A 10,138-nucleotide genomic window follows, 5' to 3' on the forward strand; every position below is an offset into this window, starting at 1 on the left:
ACTATATGCTTAATTTTCTAGAGAGGTGAAATATCTGCTCATTAATTCCTAGGCGAAGAAAACTCCACAACAGGAAAGTTTAATATGCAAAGCTAACAATCTTTTTTGTTTGATCTTTTGGATTTTTTTTTTCTTTTGATAATTGTGGCCATATTTTTTTTTTTTTTTTTTTTTGATAACTCAGGTGATCTTAAAGTCTTTCTAGGCCCAAAGACTAATCCTGGGGCCCGGAGAAACCATGTTAGAATTCGAACCCCGGTGGCCAATGCTACTCGAACCCAGGTGGCGGAGACTTTTCTCTCCTTTACCACTGGACCAATGCGACTTGGTTTAGTAATTAGTAATTAGTAATTAATTGTGACCATATTCATTGCATGTTGATGAGCAAAACAGTGACCTTTCTACTTTTACTTGGTATCCATAGAAGTTGCGGGTAGAATTCGACCCCGGGACTTTGCCATATTCCCATATAAAATCTCATCCTGGTTACATAATCGGTAGAATTAACACATTTGAGTTTAGAACTTTTTTCTTTTTTTGCTTTAAACAGTAACTAAAAAATCAGTGTAGTGAAAATATTGGTAATGACCGAGATTAGAATCACTCCACGTATCATTTCGATAACGATAATCCTTAAAAGAATATTACATATATATCGAGTAGTGTTCCTATATTTTAAGGTCGTGTGGTGTAGGTCACATCTTCTGTGTTTTCGAGTCGAGGACGTCTACATGGTGGTGGTCTCTTGGTTAGTAGTACTTGGGAATCATATTTGGCAATAGGAGCTCCACATGATCCTGATGGTGGAGTATATATTTCTGGACCCATATCACCACCTATTTCATAGCCAAGATACTGATTTATTAATGATAAAATTTAGCTGCTTGATTTGATTCTATAATCTGAAATCTGAGTCACTTGTTCATCCTAACTGAGAAAAATATAGAAATCAAATCGATATATCAAGAAAATGGTTGAGCTATATATAATGCTTTTGGTTCATGGAACAACCTCATTTTCCTACTCAACTAAAGAAAATTCGAAACTGATATAGGGATTTAAGGAAGCAAATGTTGTAATGCACAATTCTATATGCTTACTTTTCTCTTAGTAGTCGATGTTATCTTGATTCAACCAAAATCTTTAACATTTAATTTACTTTATCAATTCTCTTTTCACAACATAGTTTTATTTTCATTTTACTTTACTCGCTTTACCAATATTCAAAACATGAGAGATTGAAAAGGTTAAGAATTATGTGATTCTCTTAATATGTGAACTAACCTGGAATACTAGCTTCTACAAGACCAATCACAAACATCAGGCAAAGCAGAAGACTTAGCAGAAGAACATGTGATGTCTTCTTCATCGCCATTGGCTCTTCTATCTTAAATAACCAAAAGAAATTATGATATAAACTTTTATATTTTGATACCTTATATATATTAGATATTACTAAATGTAGCATTGAAACTTGAAAGTGAACACGGTTGGTAGGTTAGCTAGTTGCAATATACTTCCAACTAATTTTCCTCTCCTCCCGTAGTCCCGTTACGACTTATTTGCATGATTGCATATTTGCATCTATGATAACTTATTTTTTCATTATTTTATGACCCAATAGTCAACAAAGACAACTTTTTTTTCTCTTGTAGTCTAGACGATTTCACATTGCCATCAACAACCGAAACCCACATTTTGTAATACCCACGTTTTATTAAAAGGACTGATGACACCATTAGATTTTCCATATATGTAAATACCCACGTGTCATTTAAGCTTGAGTCACTGTGAAGGACTTGCTAAATCAATTTCCATCCTTTGATAAGCTACAAAGGGTGTGCAGAACACGTGAGCTCTATTTGGAAGAGATTGAGGAGAAGTAACAAACTTGTAACAGAAGGAAGTGTGGCTTGTGAAGTCTACAAATACAAGAAACCGAGGACGAAACGAGGCATGTGAATTGTGACTTGTGAGAGTAATCAGTGAGTGGGAAAGATAGAATCGGAGGGATACGAGGATTCTAGATTTCAATTGTTCTTTGATTCATATCCATTGTTGTTGTTGATGTTCTTGATACTCATTATTGTACTTCCTTTTAATTCATATCAAATGTTCTTTGGAATTCTGTACAGAGGATTTAGAATTTGCAATAAAGATTGTTACATTGTTGACGTTTAGTCCTGGATATATTAAGCAATATATAATAAGAGAGATTGAGTATTAAAATCTTATCAAAGCCAGTTATATGTAAAGGATATTTCTTTTACCCTAACCGGACGGTTTATCAACTGACTAACCCAACGACAAGGATGTGAAATAAATGTAATGAGTGAAAGACATCATACATCCGGAAGATATACTGATCATTCGGGAATTCCCATAACCAGCATGGAAAAAGTGGACATACTAGATTGACACTATACAAAGTCAGGAATATATGCAGTTAGATCATGATATTGGACTAAACAAAATGTACCATCATCTAAAATCCCACCGCAGGTCTTGCCACCATATTTTTGGTTATTGCAGGCTATATTCATAAGCTAAAATATTCACCAAAATCATGGCATTTCATATGGCAAGTAATAACAGGTTCTTTAGCGGTAAACTCGAATCTTAGGCACTTAGGGGTTAATTGTGACATCTAGTGTCCATGATCTGAAGCAGAGACAAGGAGTTTTTTTTTTTTTTTTTTTTTTTTTTTTGTCTCTTTTCGAATTACAAAAATGGGCAAGATCTAAGATTCTTGCAGAATTCTAGCATCATAGCAGAGGGCACGAGCACAATGTGTAACCCCTAACCGGCCTCTTTATTGAATTTGAATCAAAGTTGCATAGATAGATCTAACAGCACCCAAGCGACTCGACAAAGAGAGCTTAAAAAAATGCATGGGTATGAGTATTAAAATTGACTTAGCTATATTGAAGCCCGTTAGGAAAAATAAAAAAACCAAAAAGTCGGGCGCGTGAGTAGCACGCGTGGGCGACTTTCCTCCATTCTTCTCACCGAGAACAACACAGTCGCCGTCAATTGCTTGCCTCTCCGGTGACCGGTTGCGACCGGTGCCGTGAGAGGGCTCTAGGTTCTTTCTGTCCGATTTCATTTGTGCACTTGAAGATTCGGAAGTCTTGTTTCGGTCCTGTTTCTCGCGGTGAGAGTTGAGGGTCCGCCGTGCGTGTCGGCCGTTCTCGGTGGTCGGAATCTCATGCTCTCTGCCTCTATTGCCTGTAGACGGTGACAGATCAAGGCGGAGGCTTGGTTTCTTCCCTAGCGACTCGCCTCTCTGGCGGCGGAGCAAGTTCTCACTTGTAGATCTACTTCTAGATCTCCTTCTTCCTGGCGTTTCTGGTGGCGGTGCGGGCTTCTCTCGGCGTTGCTGTGGTGTGGCTTCTCTCCGCCTTGCTTGGTCTCGCATTTTCCAAGACTCCTCTTGGACTAACCATTGCGCTTCAACTCGTGTCTACCGGCGGTTTTGGGCTTCTCTCTGTTGGGATTTGCTTTGAGGACGGCTTTTCCTAGTAGCTAGTAGCTTCTGTCCACCCCGTGCGAGTCGTTTTCGAGTTTTGGAGTTTTGATTCGAGTGGTTTTCAGCGGCTCTGTCGAGAGCTTACCAGCCTAGCTTGTTGTTCTTTGACTTTCCGAGCCTTTGAAGCCTCAACCTCTCTTTCGTCTCTCCTTCGCTTAGGTTTCAGGACTTGGCTGTTGTTTGATTCTGCTTTGAGTTTTCTGTCTCGACAAGCCTTGACGTTTGGAAGAAGCATTTCTCTGTTGGCATCTTCTGCTCGTGGACATTGGCAGGATTATTAGGAGAGTGCTTCCTCGTGGCAGGTCAAGTTGTTTTGTCTTTTCGGATGCTCTTTTGATCATTCTTTTGGCTGCAGTAGTGTTTGATTTGTTGATGTTTTAGTTACCGGTGGTACTAGCTTTCATCGCCAATTGAGGACGTTACATGTATACCAAGACTTTTGGTTTGGTTCAAGGCCTGGTTTTGTTGTGGCTTGCTTTTGTTTTTGCCTTTTGGTAGAAGTTTGCTATGCTTTGAGTGTCCGCCTCTTGCTTGCGTTAAGATTGTGCTATAGAGGAGCTAGTAAGGCTAATGGCCTTTGGTGTGGTGGTGAACTGTTTTTATTGTTGCTCTGCGCTAGCCGACTTCGGGTGAACTTGGTAGAGGGAGCACACACCGTTGGCATAATTTGGCGTGTGAGGTTCCGTCCGAAGAAAGCTCATGGACTTGATCAAAGAATCGCTTCTGCATTTTGCGGGGAGAGAATGTGTGGCAGGGTTTGGAGTTCTTTTCCGTTGACATCTCGGTCTCGGGCCTCCTTTGAAAGGCTTCTAGAGCTATGTGTCTTCTGCAACTCGGCGGTCACAATTTGCAGTCGCCCTTCTCCTTTTGCAATTCTTCTAGGAAGAACAACAAAATCGTCATCGCTTCATTTAACTCTCATAGCTCTTTCGCTATGGTTGAGTGGATGGACCGAAAACCGTGGTTACTAACTTATGCTTCCATGTTTTTATCTTTTTTGCCATGGAACCATTTTCTAGGATTATAATCATCGATTGTAAACCTAAACATTTTTTATTTTATGAAATATTTACATTCTTAGCAAAAAAAAAAAAATATTGAAGCCCGTCAAAAACAGACAAGTATGATACTTAAACATAATACATGTACTTAGAGCATCTCCAACAGTAATGTCTTAAGATTAAAAAAATAGAAAATAATATAAAAGTAGGAGAGAGTGTATACACAGTTTCTGGTTTGAGAAACTTTGTGAAACTGTGTCTCCACTTGTCCTTTTATTATTGGCCAAATTTTATATCAATTAATAAAGTTAAGAAAGTTCTTGCGCTCATAACTGCAATAGAAAAGGATAGCCGATAGCGATGGAATGATAATATATGGTGGAAAATATTGGCCATAGCCACTAGATTAGTTTAGCCACGAAAATTAGCGCGTTCATTTATTGCTACCAAACTTTTAATTAAAGTACTTGGAAATTGAAAAGTAGTTGCTTCTTTAATATATGTTTATGTATAATAATACCCTGAAAACATTTAGACGAAGGTATGATGAAGTCAATAATGTTTATGAAAACATCATATATTTCTCTTTCCCTATCGTTGTTTCTTCTCCTTTTATCTCATTTTTCTCATGTTGGAGCTACACACCGCATGCTATGTAAGTACATCTATGTATAAGAATATATCTTCTCCTAGCACCAAAACTACCCTAATAGCAAAATTTTGAACCTGATTGAATTTGGAAGCTACAAGTTCAGTAATAGTTTTATATTACCTTAGTTATGATTTTTTTTTTGTTCTTTGAAAAACTTGGAGTTTTGATTTGAGGGAAGAATAATAAGCCCATCGAAAGAACTTCAATTTGTTTTAATGTAGTTTTCTCATGATTATTTTGTTTGTACAAAACGGCTAATGTGAGGCTCATTCATGGTGATATAGATGCCCAAGTATACACACCACCATCTCCAACATGTGGAGATCAAATAGGAAATTTAGTCTTTGAGGAAGCTAAACAAAAGACAAGAAAACGAAAACTCTGTAGACATCATCCTCCAAAACCATAATTGCAAACACATGATGCTGCTGAAGATAGGTAACATCTTCATCTTCTCTGACTGCATAATATTGGTGTTTAATACAAAATCTCGCTGGTGTGGGACTCATTATCATGTTAACGTCAAATTAATTAGCTGGTGTTGTAAACTTTAAATAATATACATTTTTTAAATGTAAAGTTATATCCAACAAAAACAAAAACAAAAAACTATTGCTGCATTGAATAAGATATCTTTAATTGAGAGTGGCGATATAGAACAGCATATAAGTTATCATGCTCGCATATCCACCATTGAATAAGATATCTTTAATTGAGAGTATAAAAGATTCAATAACTAATCAAAAAATCAAAGAATATTTTATTGGATATTATCTTGAGTACTATTTTTTTTTTGGTATCCGAAGACGTTGCAGATAGAATTCGACCACGGGACTTTGACATATTCCCATAAGATCTCAACCTGGTTAATCGGTAGAACTAATGACACTGACTTAATGCTTCTTCATTGTCAGTCTAAATATGGCTAAGAGTTTAAAATAATTCCTAGTAAATATAGTGAAAATATAGGTATAACCGAGATTAGAGTCACTCCATGTATCACTTTGACAATCTTTAAACAACATTACATATAGATCAAGTAGTGGTCTTATATTTCAAGGAAGTGTAGTGTGAGTCACATCTTCTTGGTTTTGGGGTCGAGGACGTCTACATGGTGGTGGTCTCTTGGCTAGTACTCGTGATGAATCGTATTCGGCAATTGAAGCTCCACATGATCCTGATGGTGGAGTTCTTATTTCCGGACCCATATCGCCCCCTATTGCATACCCAAGATATTAATATAGTTGTAAAAAAAATGTATGCTCGATTTACTCTCACTCCCCTAATTTGTGCAACGTCAAAAATTCGAAGAACATATAACTTACTCTTATATTTTGTTATCCATTTCAAACCTAGCAAAATTAGATTTGATCCTATCGAATTGATATTTACTTTACCTTTTAAAACAGAAAAGTTGCAGTATATATTAATTTTGATTCTCTTGATACGTGAACTGACCTGATATTCTAGCTTCTACAAGACCAATCACAAACACCAGACAAAGCAGAAGAACATGTGATGTCTTCATCGCCATTGGCTCTTCTTGTCTCAATTAAATAACTAAAAAGAAATAATGAGAAACTGAATAGATACAAACTTTTTATATAGCATTTAAAATGTACGCGGTTGGTAGCTTAGCTTATTGCTTATTGCTATACTGCCCACTAATTTTCTTCTCCCCGTGTTTTGACTTACGACTTATTTGCATCTATGAAGACTGATTTTTATGGCCCAATAGTCAACAAAGAAAAAATGAGTTTATTTTTTAGGGTAGACAAAGTCAACTTGGCAAGCCCCTCTTTTATTTTTTTTTTATGGTACGACGCTTTTCGTATGGTTTCAATATTTCAACTTTTTTGAAAAAATATTTTGATGCGTTAATTTAAAAGTGGCAAAGATTACATGGTTATGATCCGTTGGAGCATACAGTTTGTGAGGAGCTGAATTAAAGAAAGAGATTAATTAAGTTACTTAATCTAGAGTGTGCTTAAACACTTTGACAAAAAAATAGAGCTGAAGCATTTAGCTAATGGATAAAGGGCAGAGAAGGTGATGTGGATGAGACTGATGAATGCACTTGCCACGGTCCAACAACCGTCGTCCACTGCATCTCTTGAGTGGCTGACTTCTTTAATTCCAGTGGTGTGCAAAACGGTTGATGGCTTTTATAAGTATTCTTATGATATGACTGGAGTTATTTCAACTTGAACGATCCATTTCCTAAATGATGACATAAGACCGTAATTTTCATTCGAGTCTTAGGGGTCGTGGAATTGTGTGAAGAGATTATAAGGTTTCTAAATTATAGGAAAAATAAAGAAAAGAAATTCATTAAGCGCGTCTCATCCACACGCCCCCAAAACTTCTCTCCCAAAGCGATTTTTCTGCGACAACCCTAATCTCCGCCGCCCTTGCCTCTCCGGTGTTTGGTTCCGACCGACACTGTGAGAGGGCTCTTGGTTACTTGCTCTCTTCTTCTCATGTGCTCTTGAAGGCTCTGGAGGGTCGTTTCTTCTTTGGTTCTCGTGGTGTGTGTTGAAGGTTCTCCATGCGCGACGGCCGGTTTTCCGGTGACTGGTTTCTCCTGCCCTCTCCCTCCACTGCCTGTAGACGGTGCTGGACAGTGGTAGAGGCTCTCATCTCCGGTCCAAGTGTCTCGCTTCTTTTCGGCAGAGCAAGCTTTTGTTAGTAGATCTGCTCTAAATCTCCTTCTTCCTGGTGATTTCCGTTGGTCGAGCGTTCTTCCCTTGGCTTCGTCGTGGTGGCGTCTCTCTTCTTGGCTCGGAGTCATCTTTTCCAAGATCTCTCTTGGTCTAACCACCGCGTTTTGGCTCGTGTCTACCGAGGTCTCGGGTTTCTCTGAGTCGGGAGTTTGCCTTGAGGACAGCTTGCCCCCGCTCGCTTGAAGCCTCTGTCCGCTCCGTGCGTGTCGATTTTGTGTGTTGGAGTTTGAACTGAGAGGCTTTCTTTAGCGCAGTGTCTGGTTCTCCAGCTTTGGTCAGTGTTCTCCGTTGGCCCGCTGTTGCTTCTGATGCCTCAGCCTCTCTTTTCTGTTTCTCCTCCACATAGGTAATCAAAGTTTGGCTGTTATTGGTTTGTCTAAGGTCGTCTAGTTGTCTTCGTCGAGCTTGATTTTAGGAGAACCATGTCTCTGTTGGCCTATTCTGCTTGGGGTCGGTAGCAGAATTTTTAGGAGCATGGTTCTTGTGGCTGGTTAAGCTTTGTCGACGATTTGGATGCTCTTTGCCTCCTTTGTGCAGCTGCAATGGTGTTTTCAAGTTGTGGCGTTAGCTATCGGTGGTAGCTTGTTACCTACTACTTTTGAGATCTCCGTTTGCATTTCGCCTCTTTGGTTTTGTTCAAGACTTGTTCTTTCCTGTGGCTTCCTTTTGACAGTGCTTTTGTTTTGAAGTTAGCTTGCTTTCCATGCGTTTTTCTTTGTGTTTTGGATTGAGCTTTAGAGGAGCTAGTAGGGCTAAAGACTTTTGATGCAGTGGTGATTTTTCTTATCTTGCTCTGCGCTGCTGACTTCGAGGAGGAACTTGGTTAGAGGGAGCTTGCATCTCTGGTTTTTGGCGTGTGAGGTTCCGTTTCTAGGAAAGCTCATGGATTGAATTGAAGAATCGATCTCACTTGAAGCAGGGAGAGTAAGTGATCGTAGATTTGGAGTGTTCAAACCGTTGACGGCTCGGTCTCGGGTCTCCTGCGAAAGGCTTGTGAAGCTCTTGGTCCGTCACTTTAAGGTTTCCCACTTTAAGCAAAAGCCCTTCTACTTTGCACTTTCATTCGGGAAGGATAGATCAGAACGTAATCGCTTCATCTTTTCCCTTTGCTTCATAGCTTTATTTACGGGGTTGGGAAGATGGACCGAAAACTTGGTTTTAATTAACCGTATGTTATGTTTCCATGTTTTTATTATTTTTGCCATGGATATGCATAGGTTTCAAATCTATGTTTGTAACCTAAACTTTTTCATTTTCTATGAAATATTTACAATTTAGCAAAAAAAAAAAAAATTATAGGAAAACATATTTTAACAAAGGAAAGTAGAATAAATTCGTCTAAAAATAAGGACAGGGATCTCGGTAAATTAGTATAACATATGGGAATTTTGATCCATATTTAGGTTTTGATTATAAGAAAAGTGAAAATTAAGTGGCCAAAAGAGGAGCTAGCTAACTAAAGAAAATCTGGTAAAGAACATATGTTGGATTCAAATAGATAAAATAAGGTTTGCGGGATCTCGGTTCTATAAGGATTTGGCTATGGATATTAATTTTTGTAGCATAAGGTGATTATGGTAGACTAGCTAGTAAAAAGAAATTTTTGACAGCAATTGATTAAAGAGTGGTTTAGTGGGATTTGATTGGAGAGTTTTATAGGATTTTAGCTAGGATAGCACATTATTTTAAGTCTTCTAAACGGAGTCTTGGATGATTTCATCTCTGCCCAACTCAAAAGCAAAAGTTAGAGAGAAGTTACAAAGAAGTTTGGATTTTTACAGCCGTTTTCAAGTAGTGTTCGGTCAATTATGTATTAAGCAGTATTTGGTTCATTTGTCATATATGATATATAATTGAAAAAGAAAATAAATTAAATTGGATGTTGATAAGAGACATATTTATCATTTAAAGGTCTCTATTCCATTAACTTCAATAAATGTTCTGAAATTATTTTTTGGAAAAATAATTTATAGATAGGATTACATGATTATGTGTGGCAGGTAAAAATAGATAGTTTCAACTACACCAACTTATACTTAATGCATAGTGACATGCACTGAAAAACAAAATATGTTTTTTTTGTCATCCGAAATTAATTAGAGCTAAAAAGAGTCATTCGTGGAGAATGTTGTTTACATATGTGATATGAAGCGGTTCTGTACGAACTTTTCGTGCTAGATTATCCGCTTTTACATTAGCACTATGAGAAACTAAAGATAAAGAGAAGGTTGAG

At 37.9% G+C, this 10,138-nt stretch overlaps 2 protein-coding genes and 1 long non-coding RNA gene across 3 annotated transcripts; 1 reads left to right on the forward strand and 2 right to left on the reverse strand.

The window, feature by feature from the left end:
- Nucleotides 1-234: 234 nt before the first annotated feature.
- On the reverse strand, nucleotides 235-1,801 carry LOC9304555. Its single transcript, XM_002870447.2, has 2 exons — nucleotides 1,285-1,801; nucleotides 235-836 (listed from the first exon to the last, which is right to left on the reverse strand). The coding sequence occupies exons 1-2, from the start codon at nucleotides 1,466-1,468 to the stop codon at nucleotides 676-678; spliced, it is 345 nt and encodes a 114-aa protein (XP_002870493.2). The 5' UTR covers nucleotides 1,469-1,801; the 3' UTR covers nucleotides 235-675.
- Nucleotides 1,802-4,991: 3,190 nt separating this feature from the next.
- LOC110226828 lies at nucleotides 4,992-5,829 on the forward strand. The gene is made up of 2 exons (XR_002330737.1): nucleotides 4,992-5,185; nucleotides 5,467-5,829. It is a non-coding gene; the product is annotated as an uncharacterized LOC110226828 (long non-coding RNA).
- Nucleotides 5,830-6,112: 283 nt separating this feature from the next.
- LOC9306566 lies at nucleotides 6,113-6,814 on the reverse strand. The gene is made up of 2 exons (XM_002870449.2): nucleotides 6,641-6,814; nucleotides 6,113-6,398 (listed from the first exon to the last, which is right to left on the reverse strand). Exons 1-2 carry the CDS (start codon nucleotides 6,714-6,716, stop codon nucleotides 6,238-6,240), a joined length of 237 nt encoding a protein of 78 aa, XP_002870495.1. The 5' UTR covers nucleotides 6,717-6,814; the 3' UTR covers nucleotides 6,113-6,237.
- Nucleotides 6,815-10,138: the final 3,324 nt, after the last annotated feature.

Source organism: Arabidopsis lyrata (assembly GCF_000004255.2).
Source record: "Arabidopsis lyrata subsp. lyrata unplaced genomic scaffold ARALYscaffold_7, whole genome shotgun sequence".
Lineage (NCBI taxonomy): Eukaryota > Viridiplantae > Streptophyta > Magnoliopsida > Brassicales > Brassicaceae > Arabidopsis > Arabidopsis lyrata.

What these genes read in the sequence shown, in the direction of transcription:
- LOC9304555 (XM_002870447.2), bottom strand. Translation starts at nt 1,468, where the DNA reads ATGCTACATTTAGTAATATCTAATATATATAAGGTATCAAAATATAAA. An exon ending in TGTAGAAGCTAGTATTCCAG is followed by an intron (nt 837 to 1,284) that starts GTTAGTTCACAT and finishes GCTATGAAATAG; the next exon opens with GTGGTGATATGGGTCCAGAA.
- LOC9306566 (XM_002870449.2), bottom strand. Translation starts at nt 6,716, where the DNA reads ATGGCGATGAAGACATCACATGTTCTTCTGCTTTGTCTGGTGTTTGTG. An exon ending in TGTAGAAGCTAGAATATCAG is followed by an intron (nt 6,399 to 6,640) that starts GTCAGTTCACGT and finishes GGTATGCAATAG; the next exon opens with GGGGCGATATGGGTCCGGAA.